Below are 22,575 nucleotides of genomic sequence, written 5' to 3'. Positions count from 1 at the left end.
ACTAGTATTACATAACCTGATATAGGGTTCGGAGAACTCTGTTTGTGTGTCATGTCATTTGGTATTGCGCGAACCGGACGAATTTCAATGGGCAATACTTAATCCTTTTCAAACGTGTTATACGACTTGATATTATACAAGTTAATATCTTGTAAGATTTTAAGTTTTAAACTTAATAGGTATCTGATGGAAGTGATAGAAATTTTTGCTAAAGAAATTTCTTCAGAAAACTTTGAAAGCAGTTTAACGTATAGGCTACGCAAACGTGCACCAGTGTAGCTTACAAAAGGATTCATTGACAATATCACGGCGATTTGAAAACATGAAAAATCACGCAAATTAATTTTATTGGCGTGAGAGATTCAAGCGCCACGGCACGCATAGCTATGAATGAGTCAGAAAGTAAACGTAAACAACGTAAAAGGGATGAGAAATTGTTAAAATTCGTGCGTCAAATGTTTGAAAAATTTCTGTTGATGAGAATATTTAAAATTAGGTTTCTTGGTCTTCATTTAAGAATATAATGGTCATGTAATGTATAATTTGGGTCAAATTGGAAAACTTTTTCTCCGGATCATCACAACATCATAAATAAAACCACACAAAAATTACTCTTACATAAAACAATGTAGGATGTCGTGATACATATAAATCCAAGACCGGCCAAATACCACTCTTCCAGCACTTCAACGAATCCAGGGTCAATTATAATAAGGTGCTTGATGCAGCGCACATGTGACGGTGTTTGCCCATTTCGTAATTCTACAGTAAATAGCTGTTATTCGATAAAGGAGCTATCTTCATTAGAAATTGATTGCACGATCAAATATTGATGCCATTTTTATTATATTTCTGTGAAACCCGTAGTATATCGACATTATTCAATGCCCTGTCAATTATAACGAAATGAAGCGTATATACTCCTTTATATTCATGAAGATACATATGGTTGCAACGTACAGTATTTATAACAAATAACTACAGACGTTTGCTTTAACAAACCGACAGGTCGTATACCAAAAATAAGCAGTTACGAGAGAATATAGGCTATATTATATCTAGACTATAGGAAATTGGTGTTTAAGAAACTTCTGTCTGAGTGACACTTCCAACCCCATAATACAAAATAAAGCAATTTTTAGGTGACTAAGTATCGCGTCTATATCCAATATGGATGATGGAATGACAATAAGCTTTCGCTGCGCCTATTTTGAGGCGGTGTGTGACTCGCCAGTTATTTTTCTGTCAGTGATGTCACGGCTCAAGAAATCTGAATGCAGCTCCAGCGCAAAGTTCATAAAAACAGCCTCGATGTTCTGTAATCGCCCGGTATGGCCCGGTCACATGTCTTGTTCCAATCGATTGAAGCTAAAATAAATATAATTTTTGTTTTCTTAAATTAAACCTAAAGCTGAAAATGAAATTGTTTACAGAGAAACAAACATAACAGTATAAAGTAAACAATCTTCATCGATTTATCATTTCAGCGGCATTGTGCTTGCTTTTTCATTCCCGTGCTGATGTTCGTTGCTGATTTTCTTCATTATCGAAGCATCACATCGCATGGAAAGTTTGAATAATTCAGTTTACCCAAGCTCAAGAATGTTAGGAAATTTCAGTTGAACGTTCCCCCTTTTTCGGATTGTTTCCAGTCGTTTTGAATAACAGATTGGGAGCGTAAGTGTTGCCCATCAGCCCTACACCGCAAAGCAATTATAAACACGATAAACATAGTCGTTATAGTGGAACGACGGAACGTCAAACAAACGTATGGTATGAGACTGCAGAGAAGAAGGTATTAAAAAGGAAAAAGGGGATAACATTTAATGTCTCACCTTTGTTCAAAGCTATGAAAGCAGAGAGCAGAATCATCATTGCTAGGTCTGGGTGATCTTCTCATGCGCGTTTAGATCTTGCAGAAATTGCGATTTCGAGTATTGTAAAAGTTCTTCTGGACACACATTTTAGATAAGTGCAATTGTTTTATTGCTTTTGATTTCGTCTGAAAGGGTGATATATAAAAAAGATTTCTGTGTTACTAAATGGATATGTTAGCAATGTCATAAAGCCGAAGGTGGTCAACGCTTTCCAACTAAATATAAGTCAGAGCAACCGGTTCATGGTGCATCATATTGAAAGCGCAGACTAAGTTGAAGAATATCTTTGCTTAGGAAAGTAAAAAATATTTGTATCATTGATCAAATGTGATGAAAAATTGTAATGGTGACAAAGTTTGAGGAAAAACAAACTAAAAACAGACTCCAATTCTAGAAAATTACAAGTTTCCAACGTTCTTATAATGAGTGTTTTTTTGTGATTTAAGACATGCCGCAGGTTACCTGTTTTGTTACAAATTAAAGATGTATTTGCTTTTAATTTAAACTGTTCGTTTTCAACGTTTACGTAACACTAAAATGTCGGTGGAAAAGCGAACCAACATTAGAACGGTATTACTGGTGGTTGTTGGAGTATCTTACCTCCTGTTTGGAGCGGGCGTTTTCAGGGCATTAGAACGAGAACACGAAAACATAAGAAGTAAGGAGCTTGTTCGACAAGAAGAAAACTTCAAGTAAGGGCTGATTATAACCACAACTTTTGCATCATCTATATTACCATATATATCACACTGTTCGTAAATTTTGTTTAGCAAATTTTTGCAATGCCTGAATATCGTCATGCAGATGCTTTTGTGTCTTATTAGTTTGAGTAAGTTATGCAAAATCGGGTAAAAAAGTAGTAATATTCGGAATAGAAATACAACTCGTTCAGTTAACAAAATCGCTTTTCACACCGCAGTACCACCGTACCTTATGATCACAAATGACACGCAAGCAAGATTTCTATCACCATGTCGAATGTCAACAATAAATTTCCTTTTGGACTCACAAAAGCAAGAAAAAAAATCAATTCAGTGCTTGTATTTCGTTGATTTCTGGTTAGCCAAAGTGTAAAAGCGTTATGAGATGCCCCAAAGCTATTTCTGGTGCAAACGTTTTAAAAAGTATAGCCAATACAAGTTGACGAAACAAAGGACTTACGTTTCCAGTTATAAGTTTAACGTAAACGAAAAGCTGAAGTACAACGATTACATCCTTCGCAGTAATAACTAACAACATCAAATCCTTGCATTCCGCATGCCCGTTTGAAAATAAGTTGCAGTATAGATATGTAGAACACAATATATAAGGGACAAGCTGCAATACGCTGAGTTAAATCTCGAATAAGCGGCTTGTATACAGGCAAACCTGGTCGATTATAATCTGATTACCGCCAGCGTAACCGTATTGCCTTTATTGTCCCAAGCCGAGTGCGCCCATATTGATTTAATAAACTGTGTCACACATGTCCGAAATTTCCGTCTTCTCATTTAAGGCCGTGTGTTCTGGCAGCTTTTAACGAACACAAGTTAACACTCGATAGGAAGTTCTCTTATACGTCGATCAGTGCTCGTGTTATGTAATTGCGAAAATGAAATCTATTTTTCGTCCTGTCTTTATGCACTAAAGCAGAAGGTAAATACTTTTAGAAATTTCCGAATCGTAGACAAATAAGATTATTTTTGAGATTTTAAATATACAGTGCCGTATTCATAACGACATTGAGTCGTTTATTTGTTGAAATATGATTAGTTAAAATTTGTGAGGTGAACTCAAGCTTTTTAGTTTCGCCTTGCGCATTTGAATATTGGAAGTCGATTTCTGTTGTCAGTAGATTATCAACATCAATTTTTCTATGGACAATCAATATCTGTTTTGATGATGAATTACACTGGGGAGCATCCTTTTTAAGGCAGCTCCTCGTTTGCGCTGAATCGAATATAGAGTAGGAGAATAATTTTCATGCCGGTCATGTACAGTAACTGGTTGCGTTAATAATTAAGACGACAACATTTTGACACATGAATAGGGCGGCTAAGGTCACTTTTACGTCAAGTCTGCCGCCGGTAAAGTGCCAAATCCGACACACATCGGCTACAATAAAAGTTATGTAAAAAGAAATCTTGCAGGTTGCAGCCAAAATCGCCTACAGTATGCCGACGTAATTGGCTTGCATAACGTTACTGTGCATGATTAAATTGATCAATCAGTATATATCCTAAAGCAGTGGTTCCCAACCTTTTTTGGTGTCGGGGCCGAATTTCAAACTTCAGAGTACGTATGGAGCCGCATGAAAACACTCAAGTAATTATAACGAAAATTTTAAAGCATGAAATCATGTACCAACGAATAGCAACACTAACAAGAAAAATGACACAGATCAATTTAATGTCCAACTTGGCATTGACTTTGAGCTTTAACAACTTTGTCAAAGCGAGGCGCAATTGTGGTTTAGGATTCAGGAAGCGGTTTATGAATCACCATAAGTAGACGATGGGCCATTCACAACAGTATAAAGTAGGCTATAATGTGTAACTGTAAGATTTAAAATGAAAAATATGTAAACAATTTTGAACTAACGCTATAAATTTTGAACAATTTTTGACATTTTTGAAAAGTCAAAAAATAATTGCCCTAATTAATATAAATAGATTTTTTGTGGGTCTATGAGAGCCGCAAGAAAGCTACCTTGGAGCCGCATGCGGCTCTAAGAGCCGCGGTTGGGAACCACTGTCCTAAAGCGTCGTTTGAACAAAACCTTTTGCTGCCATGTATCTTATGACACCTGACTATATTTTCGTATATGAATATTGTGATATGGCTAGACGAGCTGAAAGTTTTATCGTTCGGGTTCGCGATTTTACCGTTTTTTATTTTGGCTGCTATTGATGCCCGCAACCTACCCGCAATGCAAACGTTATTAAGTTTTTGATAAAGTGAAGTCATATTTTAAACATGGGATTAACGATTGCTCACGCTCAGTCGGATAAGACCCAAACAAGCCAATAAATAATGCATTTGATGGAGACTTTCGCACAAATGTGTCCAAAATACTTGGCCGGAATTTAAACGGTTAAGAAAAGCAAATACGCGCATGTCAGCTGGAAACCTTTTACGTATGCAGCATTAACCTCGATCTTATAATAGGAAAATGAGCCAGCAATTGGGAAAAGCCTCTTATCAGATGCAGTCCGTTGGCTGTTATTTTAGGTTACCAGCTAACCATATCTATGTCTGTATATTACGATCAGAGTAGAAGTAGTAGCAAATACTCTCATTTATAACCGTTTGTTTCTGCAGGAGAAAATACAATATGTCAGATGATGACTACAAGGAGATAACGAAAATGGTGCTAGATCTCGAGCCACACAAATCCGGGATCCAGTGGGGCTTCGTTGGAGCGTTGTATTTTTCCATAACCGTTGTTACTACGATTGGTGAGTGCTGTACTTGTTCAATTGCTATGAAAATGTATGCTTAAATATTCAAAAGCTGAGTCGATGTTTAAACGTTAACAATAAAAGTATAATTCCTTGAAGGATGCTGAAAAAAAAGTTTTTAAGCACTTATTGTAATGCCTGTACGAAGCATTTGTAATGCAACGTGCGAATATAGCTAAAAAAAAGCAACAATATTTATCTGACTTCACTCCGTATTATTTCCGTATTATTAGGCGTTGTGTTTATTGCGACATTTGTACAAGGAGATAACTTGACGTTTATACGGTAATTGTCACATTGGTCCATTCACGGAAACAGATACTACGCTATTTAACTTGGGTATAGTGAAAGTCATAACAAGTGCATACATTTCCTATAAATTATTGATAAGCTTAGCGGGCTTCATGATAATAACGTACAAGTATACCTTACTTCGAGGGAAACTGTTGCCTTGTGAGATGAAGCGATGCGCTTTAATGGGCTCTCTCAAAAACGCTGATATATGTTGCCGGTGATTGCGCCGTTGTGCTATTTTTGATGTCGACCTCAGGAAACCCATGCTGGAAAGGTGAAACCTAGCCATCTGTTTATAGCCCTAATTCGATATTTATTTTTAAATCGCGGTTTAGGCCCACAAAAAACGACTGCTAAATATATCTGGTTAAATTTTAAGTTATACTTTTATATAACTTAAAATTTAACCAGAACCCAGCACGAAACCGATCCCAAATCCAATCCAACTTTCATCTCTGGCTCAGTGTACTATTTATTTCACTTTAAATTTATACACAAAATAAGATTTACAAACAACAAAAAATGTCAGTTTAATAGTAACAGTTATAAACACGCTCTAAATTCAGTTCTAACTCTTATCAAACTTATGTAGACTTTCACTTGAGTTAAAAAGTAACTTTATATACATCAAATATTTGCATGTAACATAAGACAGTTTTCTATTATCAGAAACCTTGACCATGACCTAAATTAAACACACAAAAATGGCTTTTGTCGTAAAACAAACCAGAAATTTGGTCTTAGCTTACAACAAAAACAATTTCATCGCAATTAATCGATTGTTAATTAGAACTTTTCGAAAATCGGGTCTATTTGCGGAGCGTTGAAGTCAAATAATATGCGTGTAGTATAGGAGCCAAGTTTAAACCAGTGCTACTTTGAATGATGTCGGTTCAAAAAGCGCCCTAATTAAATTATTTTTATGCATGAGCGAGCTTAACCGAGTCAAGTTTGGGCAGCGAAGCGTGTCACGTGGAAGTAAAAATTTCTACTCGCTCTGATATTTATTTAATATGAGTTACATGAGTTAATTTCTGACGAATTGGAAAGCGTGTCGAAATTTAGCAACAATAAGGTACTGTCAACTGGGGCCTAAGACAAACAGAATTGCAACTTGCTAGAATTTCCAAAGGTCAACAACTCTGCTTTCAATAAAGCCAGCTTTAAAACAACAATATCCGCCCAAATGAGTATCCGGAATGCGATAATAAGGTTATGATAGCCTATTTAAATGCTTTGGGGAAACTAAAGTAAGTTAGTTTTTAAGCCTATGTACGAATTCTCCATTTTTGTCCCACATCTTTAAAAATCAAATAAGTCATCAATGTTTTGTCATATTCGGATAAGGGAAAAAGTCTCCACCCGCTTCCAAGTGTGTCAACTGTCAACCCACGATTTATACAAGTCGAGTTGACACGATCTGACAGGCATGTGAACTTGCTTACTTTTTCTCTAATTTTCGACACGACGGAAAGCGCGTTAGCAAGCAAGTTCATCTGGCCTAAAGACGCCTTGTAAAAAGGGTTAGTCGTAGTGCTTTTATTGACATTTTTGTTAATGGCAAGACATATAAGGCACAATTATGGATATAAATTATTATCATTAAACGTATACTTTCGTTTTTTATATAAGTGATGTTTTTTACCGATTACGTAGGTTATGGGCATGCGGTGCCACAAACATTTGCCGGCAAAATATTTTGCATTTTCTACGCTATATTGGGTATACCACTGTGTCTGGTGATGTTCCAAGCTATGGGGGAACGAATAAATAGTGGAGCGAAGCACAGCTTCAAGATTGTTGGTCAACGATTGGGCTTCAAATGCGAGAAAGTAAGTTTACTGCTTACTAACCCAAACTGTGAGTTTAACAAATAGTTTTTGTCAATATTTTGCAGTCGAATTAAGTGCAAAGACATTAACATCAAAGATAGCTACAGTTAGGACAAAAAAGCCGGACTCAATAACAGTAAAGGGAATTTTTGTAGATCAACCTGACCTCGTAGCTTGATCTACAGATTGTAATGTAAAAGATTGTTTTGCAATTACTTTAATGGTCACAACCGAAAATTAGCTTCATGATCCACCTGTACAAGCAACTCTTTGTAGTGGAAACGCCCCAAATTATGATGCATATATACTTTATTGCTTCAGATATCCCACACATGCCTTATTCCATTCGGTATTATCAGCTGCTGCCTTACAGTACTTGTTGGGTCAATAGCTTTCGTTTATTTTGAAGAATGGTCGGCCATCAACAGTGTTTACTACTGCGTTATGACTTTGACCACAATAGGTATGTTGAGGTTTTTATGAGTATATGTTGTAAGAAGAAGTTTAATATACTAAAATATAGAAAAATAATATTTCATGTAGTTTGAAAATTATACAATTTATAAAATTACAAAAACCAAAAGCTTTATAGTTAACATTTTTAATAGGATTTGGCGACTACGTGGCATTACAAGATAGCGGTGCCCTTCAAAAGCGGCCACACTATGTCGCTTTCAGTCTTATATACATCATGATTGGTTTGACTGTTATTGGGGCCTTTCTTAATCTGGTTATCCTTCGTCTGATGGTAACTCTTCCCGAAACGCCAGATGGTTCGACAAACGGCGACGACCGAACTAAAGCAATGGAGAATAACACTTTTCTGAGTGACAAAGTTTCACCGCGCTTACAACACGACGCCAGAGTACAGAGGCACCGTTTTCTGTTTCAGCGAGTAAGAACTTTTGATACAGTCATATTTTTGCAACGACAATGGTATAGTAAAAATAAGCACACTTGGAACGATTTTGAAAATATAATCGTGATGAATATACTTTTCAGTTAAAACTTTTGTTACCATTCTTATCGAAGCCGTCGCGTTCACAAGACGTCAGTGACAGAGTGCAAGAAGCGGATCGATCAAGCGACCACTCTGACCAATACACATTGGATAAAAGCTGGGAGAAAAGGACTAACAGCAATCAGTTGCCAGGTTGCTATTTCAAAGAAAAATATTGTTGTGGCGATTATCAAACTAACTTCCACAGTCCGCGTCGCAGATTACGCCACGGTTTTTCGCCTGATAACAGACACTGTTCCATCCATACTTCCGTACCGAGCGAATGTAAATTTTGCCTGATCAGACGATACATGAACGATAGCAGCTTTTATCAGGAACATTCCAAATACTGTCCTAAACACAGCTTATCTGAAAGCAAGTCTTCCGGTGAAAGAAGCTCAGATGAGGAATCTGTAATCGCAAAACCACATTTGCATCACTCAGTTAGCGTTGAAATCCTTCACAATGATTGTCAAAAGGAGGAAAACTCAGCGCCCATCGTTCAAGATAGACCCTTTGTTATAAATTGCTCAAACAATCGCACTGAAGAACAATCATGTTCAAGCAGAACTGCTCAAACTAATAAAAAGACATTGCTCGCCTTACCAACAACAGCGATACACAGGAATCGAACGATATCGTGGGATAGCGGTTATAATGGGGCAGGGGGGTCTTGCACCTACTCAGGTATTCATACCCCCAACAGTTACAGTGTGGACAATTTGGGATCAAGCATTTTCTTACAAAACTCTGAGGAATCGAAACCGAAACGCAACGAACTTAAGTTAAACGATATGTCGTCTACAAGATCTCGTTCATTGCCATGCAACTTACAAGACATTGAGTTGTCGGTTTTCAGGACTCTTTCTAATTCTAAAGAACCTGCTGACTGTTTTTCACAGGTCAATGTTACAAACGACGACGACGACGAAGATAACAATTCGTCCTCGGATGAGCGGTGCAATAAAAACAACGTGCAATTTTCAGCAAAAAGTAATTCCGAAACGGGAGTCAGGGCTGCCTCGTCTCTTTCACCGCTCCACGAGGTGAATCCTTTGTCGCTGGATTTAGAACAAAATACGAAGATGTCTGGAAAAAAGACAACTGTTTCCAAAAATACAACCTGCCTCAAACTAGAAAAAAACAAACAAAAAAATCCAGGTTTGGAGATATACTCTGAATCTGAAACATCGCGCCGAAAAGACCACCCATTTCAAAGATGTTTTATAAGAAGAGAAAAAATAGCCATTCCCGAAAGCGCGAAACCTAAAATGCACACCGGGAAGATTGATTCGCAGGGCATTAAGGGCCAGTATGCGTTGATGATGGAAAAGCCTTCTATTGTCGTAACTCCTGTGTCAAAACGATCAAATGACTCTTTTTTCAATCAGGATAGCAACGAAATTCAAGATAGCGTTTTGACCAACAGCTTGTAAGAATTTTTGTAATGATAGACATGACATTGAATATGAAATGATATTTACAAATGTTTATATTTGTATATCTGTATACATTTATATTTATATATATACCAGCTAGTTCTTGGTATGAAATATCTTTTTGTTCAACTCGAATTATGTCTGGCATTTATTCAATCGTATAACAGAGACTGTCGATATTAATAATTAATAAGCACTGTTGACAGGGATGACGAAGATGTGGAGACAAGCGGAATTGAAAACACCTTAAACTCCACAGTTAAGACAATAAAACCAATCGAATCTGCCGAAACCTCAAAAGAAGATGATGCCGCTTTGATAATACCTGAAGTCACTTATTTCAAGAGTTCTTTATCGAATGTGTTCGACTCACCAGAGAAGTGCAGTAAAAATGAGAATTTGCGTGGGACTTCCGAGAGTTGCGAGGTACGTCAGGAGAAAGGCACCTTTCACGACAGGACGATATTCCATTGCCCTGAAGAGGTTTGCGAACAATGTTTTCAGACTGCGCAGGACGAAGGAAAACTTCGCCGAATTTTTGCACAATATTCACGCAATACGAAAAACAAACTCGCTAACTCGCGGGCGTCCTTTAGCGGAAGGCGGGATGATAGAAATATAAGCACAGATATGCGTTTGCGAAACTGTAAAGAAGTCAGTTGTAAGCATAACGAGGAAACAACTCGTCACAAACGACTATTAACTTTGTAAATTTATGTAACTGGTCTTGCTAAAATAAAACTGATCGCGATGCGTATACTATTGTGACACTATTTTCAGAAGGCAACATTGTTATGTATTTAATACGAAATTCACGTTTTACCAAACTTTTACCTATTTCCCGCTATCAAAAACGGCAAATTTATTTCATAATTTTGCGTGTTTATCGTGCATTGCTTTGCCAACGTTTTAAACATTTTGCACTTTTTTCGAGCGGTTCTTTATATCGAACACAACTTTCAATTTTTGTTGGAATAAAACTGATAGACAAAATTCCAAATTTTGTGCAAATCGGACGTTTTTGATAATAATTGCTGGAATTGACATTTGGATTAGTACAGAAGGTTTTGACAAGAAAAACAATTAATCTTGAGTGGTGATTACGAGAACATTAAATTACGCAATACTTGGCGTTATAACGACGCGAACACCTGTAAGTCGGAAAATGTCATTTGCTTAAGAGTGACGTGTAATTAGCATGGACCAGCACTACTTGCTCACATCACAGATTGGATTTGTGTGGTAAGAAAACTATTGTTTCCGTGTCCTGTATATACGTAAGGCGTACCTAATTGACAGGTTTGGCAAATACTTTGAGATTATTATGTTATGGGAACAATTGGTCGGCGGAACTATAAAGCTTTGTTCAAATGGATGTCGAATGTTTTTGAAATAACTAGGTCAAATAAAGGTAAAATTAACAAAACTCTGGGCACGTTTTTGGGACATTAAAAATTCCAAAGTTAGTATATGCAGAAAACCAAGTCAAGTCCGGGTTAAAACCATGCCAAAGTTACACCTCACTCAAGTCCCGGGTAACCATCAGCAGTAAGGTACCACATGTTACCGGTGAGCAATTGCTTTGTTGCAAAAGGTTTAGAACAAATCTGTATTACATAAAAAATGTTATCAATAAACAATGCTTATCGTCGTCAAAAATCGCTCACTCAACAAGTTCCAAAACTGCTGTACAAGTAAACAAATTTTAGCCGGTGCCGTTGTGTAATAACTTTAATGCACAGCAGCCAGCGTGACTTGCGATTCAAATTTTAGATACGTCAAACCGACTTGCTTCAAACCGACTTCTTGCAGAGCGATGTCATTGACTTCTAAAACTTATTTACTTTTCTACCTATATACTACAATGCAATATATACAATCCACGTTGGCGTTGTGGGAAAGAATTCGTTCGTTCGTTTTCTAAGTAGGATACGTCAGTCATAAATACACCGACGCATAAAATCCATTGTAACTTATTGTTAGTTGTTCAGCACAAGCGTATTATAAGCCTATGGGAGAAGTTAAATAGATCCCCCTTTGTTTCCAGCAATAATTGGCCAGATAACAAAAAACCCTGTGGAGAAAATATTCTTAAATACGTGCTTGTAAGCACGTATTTTCTGTAGGAAATAAACTTGTATGACATCTTGGACAACGAATGATTGCATTAACATCGTCTCATTAATAATAATACTTCAAAAGTGCACTTACAAGCAGCGAAAAAGGACGCTTTTTGAATTTGGTTGTCAAAGGCACTACGATACTGCTTGCAAAAGCTTTGTAAAACATGACTTTAGGTCCATAAACGCGTGATTTTGCACGCAGTTATTTGCGTTACTAAAGTGATATAGATCTTAAAAAAACGCTTTTACCAAATAAATGCACCATGACATTTTGATCGAGAAAGTCCCTTACTGAGGCGACAGCTGAGAATGTGAAGTGGTAGTGAAAGTGTCTGCTTTGTCCGTGATTTGCACTTTGACTTAACGACGTTATTAGCCGGTTGAAGCTTCGTTGCCTCACGCGTAACTTGTCATTTAGGGCAAATGCGTAGGTAGAGCGGTAGTAATAGTCCTTTTCAGCGGCCGGACCTTAGCGGATTACATTCTCCTCTCTACGTTTTCTTCAGGTAAGTGAATAGACAATGCCACTTCCGCGTCAAGCCCATGGCAAGCTAAGCGTCACGAATTGCAAAATTCACACGACTTGGAAACGGAAGCAATAAGCTGTGACTAGACTTTGACCAAACAATTTTCATTCAATGACATAGGCCAAGCGTTGGAGAGGCCCATTGTGACGTTCAGTAGTGACTCTACAGCTTGTCACCAACATATCGAAAAGGTTGTTGGGGACACGCACAGGAAAATCTAGGCAGCAATTCTGTCGAGGATCTATTGCGATCGACTGTTCACGTCGATATTTTGTAAAAGGATGTCAACAGAGCGCAACCGACTTTGTTTGCTTAAGTTTTTTCGGGTACAAGTAAAAGAAGATTTCTTGTAGCAGTTTGTATAAAGACGAATGTTTTAAAGCAGTATAAAGGAGGATAACAACATCAAGGCTGGTACCGATAGTCTAGAAAAAGTTGGAAAAACGTCGCCTCAGCGACGTTTTACAGCGCCGACCATCTAAATAGAAAATCTATTTTGTATGCTATGGATTAATTATTTAACAACAACTTTTTAAAGATGGTATAGAAATATGCGCCTTGAGGAACAACAGACCCTTTCAACCAACGTTATTAATATAGTCAACAATTAATGATATCGCGTTGAGGACATAACTGAAGTTATCTGTTGACGAACTAACTCATCGTGGCATCACGTTTTGTTTTTACCAAAGCTTTTTCAGTCACTTGTTAATCATGTCATTAATGCCGTGGGCTGATGAAATTAACAACATGTTTACATAATTTATTACTGGGCGTTTACAGCAAACACCATGTTATAGTCCACCAACTGTGTATACAGTAGACGCATTACCAATTGTGCACTACAGTATTTTATGTTGACGTCATCTGTGACGTAAGGTATTGCCAAAAGGCATTCACGAAATTGTCACAGTCTTAAAGGTTACCACAACGTTTTTGGCATACTAATAACAAAACAATCATAACAAACGATCAGGTGAGCTAATAATTACATGACGCTCTGTTTGCAGCTAAAAATGCACAGCGTTAAATGGCAAAGTAGAAATTTGACAAAAATACTTTGGTAAAACTTCGGGCTTCGCTTCCTATACGCCATGTGAAGTGCTCTCAATTTAATCTTTAATGCCTTCCATCTTTATTTGCTTTTACTCGATTATTACAATACTATAGTAGCAAGCATTTCGCGCGTCTATTGTCCCTCGGCAAACGTTTTTTGGGATACGAAATTAACCCGTAAAGCAACGCTAATATAACTGAAAGTTAATACAGTCATAGCAGAAGCTGTGTGTTTTGCCTGGCTTTTGGCGTAAATTGCACGTTATGCGAATAAGATTGAGGTCAAATCGTTTTACTGTAAAAGTAAAAAAGCACAAAAATCTTCTGCTATTGTTTTGTCGCGACTTTCCGATACCGGTGACAAGATAAGTAGAAAGTTTCAGGGAAAAAACTTTGAATTGGCGGGAGTCGTAACGGTTATTTTCTGTACAGTTATGTTACAAAAATAGGCTTATTACAAACTATTTTGTTTTAAATCGATGTTCTTGAGCTCGTATAATTTCCACACATTTTAATAAGTGGAGGTCTTAGCTAGAGCAAACGCAAACCATCATTGCGATTAATAACTTAAAGTACCATGCAATAAACATTACAAGCAAGCGATGTATTAAGTTGTTAGGATAACGGCTTACGATCCGCATCTTCTTTTTATTGCTTTCAATGGAGTTTTATACCCGCAGTCAACCGATCTCTTATGCTTAATGCTGACTTTGCCAATGCCAGAAAGCGAACTAAACGTTTCAATTGCTGTAAGCATTAAAGTCTTTTATGATTAAAGTGTATATTAAGTGCATTGTGGTTTACAGAGCACAAACATTAGCATTCCTTGTGGCTTTGATGTGATCATATTGTACCTAGGTTAAACCCTGCGTGCGCGCCAGTTCAAAGTCGCAAGTGGTGATTTATGTAAACTTGGTTAGTACAATGACAGGGTTTAGCGTGTTATTTTTAAAACATTTAGTTGGATGATCAGAAAGGAATTCAAGAGAGCAAAACACGCTAAAATAACAAGACGATGTCATGTATGTAATCGCGTAGCTATGGCAAAAAGAAACTGTTAAGACCTATTGTTATTGGAGCGCCTTGTGACTTCTTTAGGTGTCCGTGGTTCTTGTTTGTAGGTTGCCATAATACGTGCTTTACCGACCTGAATTAGTCATATGCTGTACAGTAGTTCAATTTTCAGATCCCTTCGTAGATATTGCATAAAGCTTAGTAATGTTTTATGACTAAGAGCATATGCTGTGAATGATATGGAAATGATCACAGTTAAGACAAAGACGCTTGATACTTTAAGGTTAGAGTCATCTTGATTCATGACCCGAGGATAATTGAAGAAAATTTCTTTGGATAAGTGTTCAAGCGAGATCAGAACACGGAAAAGAAACTGTGAGACTGAAAAATGTCGGTTCAATGTCGTTGAGGCGTTTCCTATGCGTAATTTTGAAGCATATATATATATACAGTATATCAATTGATAAGCTGGGACAGCAAACAAAGATGACAAAGATGTCTTTTTAGCTGTTCAATCTTGAAAAACGCCGTGCGATTTTCAAACTTTGATATTGTTTTCAAGAATAATAGTGGTAAAAAAATAAAATCTCTCTATCACCCAGAAAATTCATTTCTGATAAAAAACTTGAGTTTTAAAATAAAAAATATGCGCAGCTGTTTTCCTTGTTGCCCCCATAGTACTTGTATTCCTAATGGCTTGTAATGACTAATCACTTTCACCCCTGAAAGCTCACTGCAAGCAACAATAAACGCAGTCAGCTGTAGCTGCACGCAACCTACTGCAGCGAGAGTCTGAAAGTTCAGACTTCTGTTTCAAGGTTCTAGTTTGACGCTCTTATACCTTAAATTTTTCGAAGTGATTATTTCATCGTAAGTAGGTCACGCGACCTGTTGTTAAAGATAGGCGGTTAGGTTAGGAAAATGGGTAAGCAAAAAGTTGATTTTAGCTGTTTAAGGTTTTATTGGAGTTAGATTTAGATTACAATGTATATTTAGGTTACTGTGTTATAACTAGGGCCATTTTTATTTTGACCTAAAAAAAAATTTTTTTGACTTTATTTTTATCAAATTTTGACTTTATTTTGACCTAACGAAATTGCTTATTTGTAGAGGCCACAGTTCTTCCTCCAGTTACCCAAACATAATATTTTGTCGAATTCAGACCCAAACGTAATATTTTGTCGAAAAGTCAAGGTGTTTTATGGATTATAAAAAGTGCGTCGTGTTTTTTGGCGATAGATTTAGGTAGCTTGTGTTATCTTGTGAAAAGAGCACTTTGTCTCGATTTTCTCCGCATGGTAAATTCTAATAAACAGCAAATTAAACAGGGAATGCTTGTTGTCGCTCCAATCCAGCTTGATGGCGTTTACTTTTCCTGAGGCCTTTAACAAAATACTTTTTATCGTACTTCACTATAACCTCGCAAAAATTGCACCTTAAATCATCCCCGGGAGTTGCATTAAATTCATCAGAAAAATCTCGACAAATCTGTCTACCTTTTGCTGAAGACGATTTAGCTTTCTTAGGCATTTTTGTATTACAGAATGTCAGTAGGCCATTCCTAAAATCCAAACTGTTGATCTTCGAAAATACCACGTTTATGAAGAGGAAGTGTTTTATAAGAATTATTTAAATACGTAACAATGAATAAACAATGGACAATTTGCGATAAAAGTTACTGCTGATCCAAGTGGGCATTGTGACTTATTTCCTGCTTTTATGGGTTAATATGGTTTAATTGTGTCGCAGTTCCTGATTTACAATGCTTCCACGAGGTTTTTTACAAGAATTACTCTCAAGAAACACAAAAACTTTGTAAAAAGCCATATTTTGACAAATTTTGACTTTATTGAAAATTTTGACTTTATTGTAAATTTTGACTTTATTTTGACCTATTAACTTCTTAGAAACAATCCCCTAGGTGCTGAAAACAACTTTATTCTTTGATTCGTGGTCAGACGAGGTCCTTAAAAATTTTTGACTTTATTGACTTTTGCGGGCCCTAGTTATAACTTATAAGTTAGGTTAACAAGAAACTCTGAAAAGTAACTTGGAATGCACGATTTTTTTCGGTGAAATAGTGGCAGTCCAAATTTTTTGTATGTGATTCGGCCTGATCTAAATTCTTAATAACGGAGAAAAGAAGGGGATGAAAAATTTTTCGGTAATGTACAACGCATTGTAGAATATAACAACAAAACAGATATTGTATAGATACAATCTTAAATCTTTTCTGAATGCAATTCTGACAACGTCAGCAGGTTTTGCTCCAGGGTATTTTTGTGAAAATGTAGCATACGTAAATCCTTTGCTGTGGGGTCGATACGTGCCAACCAAATACGGAAGTGGCATTTGGCAAAAGTTCTTTACAAAGCAAATAAATTAAGATCGTTTCTTAGCGAAGTTACCTCGGTTATAGTTTTATTCGGCGTAACCGGTTGCTTATCACAAAGGCAAACGGTGCAAATGCAGACTAAACTATTGTGGCCCACGCCACAAGTATTTGATTGCCTGGGAGTGTTTTGTTTCACCGGCGAAACAATATCGATAAATAGGCGATTAGCGTAACCGAATATCTTAAAGGGTATGAATCGTGCTTGAAATATCACTACGACGAATGATTAATACTTTCTTTATCGGAAAAAGTGTTGGTGATATTTTGGTTAAAACTTTGTGTGGTTTCGTCAGGCCGGGAGAAACCAATGAAAGTTTTGACTTGGTGCAGTAGCATCTTGTCAATCAGCGGGCGCTTTCGCTTCCAGTTAGGCAGAAAAACAGGATATTTTAGAGGTATGGTTTGGTAAACTATGTGCAACCCAACCGACATGTTTCGTGTAGTGAAAAGGTATTGTGCAACCGGTTATCACGATTTGGCGATGTTAATGTTTGTAGAATAAATTTAGAACTGCCCCATCCCGACGGCGTACTATGCAGTGGCGCTCATACAGAATATGGAGAACGTTGAGTCTAAAGATTAGACGGATTTTTACCTGAAGTGAAATGTCAAACTATAACGTTTCTGTTGATAAATCACGATGGCATAAGATGAACAGTTGGACATGCATTATTTTAACGCTGCTCAAAACGTCAATAACCTTTTGACCAATAGTAGTTGCTGTTAACAGCTTATTACTGTTAGTCACGTAGCTTACCCACAGAATGAGACAAAATACTTAATGTCACATCAAGATGAAAGTGCCTGCAGGAAAAGGTTTCATTCTATATCAAATACAGAGTTGGCGAGTTGCCTATTGCAATTTGCCGTAGCCTACCGGTTTAGCAATGCAGTAAGATTGCGCAAGATTATTGTTAATATCAAGCAAGAGATGGACGTTTCCGATACGCCGATATGTTAAATCTACACAGTAACTTCCACATATTGTTTAGAATCATTAGTCAAATTTTGGACTCCAGAAATCGGCATACAAGACAAACAATAACAAATTACAAGGACCCTCTAAACCTAAATCAAGAAGAGCTATTGGTTTTAGAGCCCAATGACGTAGTTGAAGTTGTCGTGCGACTCTGTTATGACGTCACGAACGCAACGCGGCTAAACGAGTTGATTATAGCGTGCAGATCATAATGGAAGCCGAATGGCGGGAGTAACATTAGCCGTTTCGCACGAGTGAAAAAGACTTTCACCACGTTAAAGTGCTTAGATAGGGTTTGGATCAATAGTTGACATAAATGATGTTGCGGACTATGCTTATGTATGGTGGCAGGCAGTACTTTCTCTACGACTTAGAAATTTCAACTTCATTCGTTCAAAGCTGTGGGTTAAAGTTACGTAACCATTGGTAAACTTTACATTGCAGCATTTCATTTGATAGTAAAAGGTTTTAAGCATTAGTATTGAGCATTACCGCTGTATAACATAGTAGCAGTAAAGCACTTTCTTGTAAATTAAATATTTCGTGACGATATACCTAAACAGACATGTCAACATCACGATTCGTGCGGCCAACAAGACAACGTGGTTTGATGGCGACCGCTTTGGACGTGACCAGCGAGACGCCATTAAATTCTTCAGGACGTTTTAACCATTCTGGAGGTTCAGCAGAATTACAAAAGTCCGTCGACGATACTGTGTCTTTGCATGGAGTGGACACAAGGGAGAATAAACGTGGTGGAAGCACGGGATCGGATAATGTTTTCTCACAGCATACATCCGAATCAGGAAGAATTCATAGTTTCAGGGAGGAGGAAAATTCGCAGCTTCTTTATCACAACAAAGTCTCTTTGTCAAGTGCCAATTTGTGCCACAACTCATCCAACAACCAACAGCAGGAGGTGAAGAAGGAAAGATTAACGAGGCAATCTTCACTTGAATGTCCGCTGAAGACGATCCAGGAAGATTCAACCGCTTCCGACGAGGGAGTATCGTTAGCATCCACTCAACATCTTCGCACGGGCTTCTTCCGCACCATTAAACGACAATATCCTTCTTTAACCTTAGATGGACTTTTCGCGGTCGACTCCTGCAGAGACAGCGGGAATGGTGATAGCCTGGATGGCAGCGTTACACGTTTAAATGACGACCTCAACCCGACGTCGGGTTGGTAATTTGTAGCATTTCTATTTTGTTTAATAATCTTCGTCAAATGATAATTAAATTTCAGTTAATAATAAGTTATAGTTAGCTATTTTGTAGTGCGTAATAGGCCTATAAGTTATGTTAAACTTGTACTACCGTATTGTTGCCAACTCAACTTCTCAATAAATTTCATTGTCCGAAAGATTCAACTTGTTAGTCGGTTTCGCCAACCTCCGTACATTTTTTGGATATTGAACACCTGCTATGATTAATTGTATCAAGTCTAATAGGAATTTTAATACAGAAAGAAATGATGAGAAATCTGAAGAAGAGGAAAACGTCATGAGCAACATCGCCAGGAAGCGACTCCGCGAATTAAGAAAAGTCGACCCTACAAAAGTGGACGTCGCAACCGGTTTGCAGTGGATACGGCTGGAACTGGTATAACGAACTTAATTATAGTAAACGGACCGTAAAACTATCATACACAAACCTGTACAACAAAGTTTTTGAAAAATAAGTTATTTGAGAAAAGGAAGTGGCAGTTAGCGCACCTATGGTACCGTATGGGTTATTACTCAATACCCATATACTCTGAATAAATACATTCGTAAACATGGCTAAATGTTCTTTAACATGGCGAATCGAATATTCTTATTTTTACTCTTGAGTCGAGTGTTGTAGCGATGAAAGGCTCATAAGTGGTATTTCGCTTCACACCTGTACAAAAATTCTCACGTAAGACAAGCAATTGTAATTTTAACCGTTTTTCATTTTTGTATTCGTATGACGCGCCTTGTACTTCACGTGAGACATACCAAATAGAAATATACGTAACTTGCTTTAAAAGTTATTTTCCCAAAACGCGGATACAAAAGGATCACGCCTGAAGTTTGTCAAGTGCTGCCCTCTTGCCATAATCACGTGACGATGAAAACTTGAAAACACAATTGACTAGTGAATCACTGTGACCCCAGCGCTAACCTTATAGTTAAGCTTATGGTGAAACGCCTTAACCAAAGCATCAATGTATGTCACAGCATGAAATGAGAGAACAAGACAAGTCCCTGTTCCTTCAACTTATAAAACTGCACACAACCATCAAGGAACTGAGATCTGAAATGAATTTTCAAGAACACGACTCGGATGGGTCTTACGATGATATCAACGATGCCGCGTCCCTGTGGTGTAAGTCATGTTTTCCGTTATTGCCATGAAACTGACTCTGAATTAGTGTATTGGTGTTATAAATTCAATGCTAGTCCACTGTGTCATGGCGTACACTGTACAGTGTACGCAGATATGATTGCATAACCATAACAAATTTCAGCGCTGTCAGTACATACGGCAAGTCCAACCTTCCTCCTTTTTAGGGCCGAGATCCAACAGTGGATCAATATTACCGGACTTTTCATCGTCCGACGGAGCCCAGCTCATGAGAAGCAGAAGAACACCAGACAATTTTCGCAGAGGGATGTCCTTGAATTATCACCGACCGACTAGATTCGCCTACCCGTCGAGAACGGCATCCAGCTCATATCAGTCTCTATCCACAGGCAATAACATTGCTACGTGATCTACCCGGGTAACTTATTGAAGCTTGGTAGCCTACCCAGAAATGAAGATCGTCGCCCTGGATTTCAAGTTACAGGTCGTGTAAATTACTTCGAGAAGGACTCATATGGAGATACAATTGGGTGTAATACTCCTAGTTTTTACAGTAATGACCACGATCTTACAGTTACACCACTTGCGAAAAGTCCGTAAAATGGTTGAGCAAAAGTTTGTTATTCACTCTGAGAAAAAGGATCCCTGTCGTATTATAAAAAGTTAACAAATCTTTTCAATTCGTTTTTTTTCTTCCATAATTAGAGTATGCTTTTTGAACAGTTGTGATTTATCAAGTTGTAGCATAAGCTCTTTTACTATTTTGTTTGCCTTTGTTATTAAAATTGTTTGAATCTTCTTTGACATTATACGTTTTTATCTCAGTTTATAGTGGAATTTTTGTTTTCATGACGCACTTGATCAAGATCAAACAAAACCGCGTCTACAAACAGATCAACAGTTGCCTATGCAATACAGCCCGATAATATTGATTAAAGTGAATCATCGACATCAGCATTAGGCTACTCTCAATTTACAATCGCTATAATCTAACTGTTCTATACTTTAAACGATATACGCCACTTACTCACATCTACGTATTCCATGGATAGCGCATGATGTTGATATACTGTAATAATATTTTTACGAAACCAAGGGGGTTATAGAATTTAAGTGTACGCAAGCGTCATCGCGTGACAAAAATACAAGACTTGTATAAACACACGAGGTCGTAATATACTTTGTTTTTAAAGTCAAGTTAGATTCAACACCATACGCTGGCAGGCAATATTGGAAAAGGAAATTATTACCAAAGGAATATACAAAAAATAGGAGTAACTTGAATGGTTATTGGAAACAAATTATTCTTAAAAATTATATGTTGGTAACATTGTCTCAATTTCGGAAATGGCGAAGATCTTTTTTTTAATTCAAACAAAAATTTTAATACTTTTATCGAAGCAGACTTATGTTAACAATTCCAAGTTTACTCTCCAAATACTTACTATTGAGGGAGTGAGCTTGAAATATGACACCAGCCAGTTTCAACGCTATAGGAGTAAGCAAACATTTTCTCAATCACCGGCAAAGAGTTGAATAAAACAAACTTCTTAAGACGTGATCAAATATAAACATACATTGAAAACCAGTAGGGAAAGCTTGGAGGTGGTGCTTTGATACGTTATATTACATTTTGTTTGAAAAGGCGCCAATACTCGGATATAGCTAACTATAAAGTGAATATAAGGAATGGACTGTTCCAGCAATATAAACAAGAACAGACCAAGTAGTTGAAGAATTACAGCAGTAAAACACTTTCTGCTACACGGCACGAAGGAAGTTGCAGTAAGCACTTGAGTTATAGTTTTGGTAAATTCATGTAATATGAGCTGCAGGCCAATGATTAAAACATGAGCATACTTCCATATCTCGGGCGCTGTACTTTTAAATAGGTTACTGATTCAGATGACAGAAATTAAATTAGCCGAGTATCAGGAATTTATTTCGACCCTATCCTGGCAATCTTGATTACGTTTCGCTGTAGAAAACGAATTAGTTTTATCAGCTGTAGGGCATAGAAACGATGACTTTTCTGTCCTTTAATTCAATTATCCGTTTGTTACCTGGTATCAAATACTACTTGAAGGGATTACTATTTTATTATAATGAAAATCTGAGCTGGCATAACAATAAGAAAAAAACTTAGTTTCATTGAATAGAGTTAAAACGTAATTTCAAGTCGTCGTAAGGTTTTTAGTATATAAGTCCATAATCCGACATCAAAGCGATTGGATCAAAGAAACACAATTAAAATGTCTTCAAATATCTT

The 22,575-nt window shown here is 37.2% G+C and overlaps 2 protein-coding genes and 1 long non-coding RNA gene across 6 annotated transcripts; 2 read left to right on the top strand and 1 right to left on the bottom strand.

Annotated features, from left to right (window-relative positions):
* Positions 1-451: 451 nt before the first annotated feature.
* On the bottom strand, positions 452-2,346 carry LOC143466707 (uncharacterized). Its single transcript, XR_013118939.1, has 3 exons — positions 1,836-2,346; positions 1,503-1,697; positions 452-1,368 (listed from the first exon to the last, which is right to left on the bottom strand). It is a non-coding gene; the product is annotated as an uncharacterized LOC143466707 (long non-coding RNA).
* A 68-nt stretch (positions 2,347-2,414) lies between these two features.
* On the top strand, positions 2,415-10,869 carry LOC143466671 (uncharacterized). 3 transcript variants are annotated; one of them, XM_076964983.1, is made up of 7 exons: positions 2,415-2,569; positions 5,178-5,314; positions 7,268-7,443; positions 7,765-7,906; positions 8,052-8,338; positions 8,476-9,875; positions 10,089-10,869. In XM_076964983.1, exons 1-7 carry the CDS (start codon positions 2,415-2,417, stop codon positions 10,591-10,593), a joined length of 2,802 nt encoding a protein of 933 aa, XP_076821098.1. In that variant the 3' UTR covers positions 10,594-10,869. The 3 variants fall into 3 exon arrangements, with proteins under 3 accessions (XP_076821098.1, XP_076821097.1, XP_076821099.1); XM_076964982.1 differs by having other exon boundaries at positions 8,446-9,875; XM_076964984.1 differs by lacking the exon at positions 2,415-2,569 and adding an exon at positions 3,388-3,512 and having other exon boundaries at positions 8,446-9,875.
* Positions 10,870-16,617: 5,748 nt separating this feature from the next.
* Positions 16,618-21,130, top strand: LOC143465963 (uncharacterized). Of its 2 annotated transcripts, none has more exons than XM_076964523.1 (4): positions 16,618-19,103; positions 19,444-19,580; positions 20,180-20,327; positions 20,513-21,130. In XM_076964523.1, the coding sequence occupies exons 1-4, from the start codon at positions 18,542-18,544 to the stop codon at positions 20,713-20,715; spliced, it is 1,050 nt and encodes a 349-aa protein (XP_076820638.1). In that variant the 5' UTR covers positions 16,618-18,541; the 3' UTR covers positions 20,716-21,130. The 2 variants fall into 2 exon arrangements, with proteins under 2 accessions (XP_076820638.1, XP_076820628.1); XM_076964513.1 differs by having other exon boundaries at positions 16,621-19,160.
* The last annotated feature ends 1,445 nt before the right edge of the window (positions 21,131-22,575 follow it).

The sequence above is a fragment of the Clavelina lepadiformis genome, chromosome 1 (genome assembly GCF_947623445.1).
Source record: "Clavelina lepadiformis chromosome 1, kaClaLepa1.1, whole genome shotgun sequence".
Taxonomy (NCBI): Eukaryota; Metazoa; Chordata; class Ascidiacea; order Aplousobranchia; family Clavelinidae; genus Clavelina; species Clavelina lepadiformis.
The sequence above is the reverse complement of the archived record's forward strand: the minus strand, read 5'-3'. Positions and strand labels throughout refer to the sequence as shown.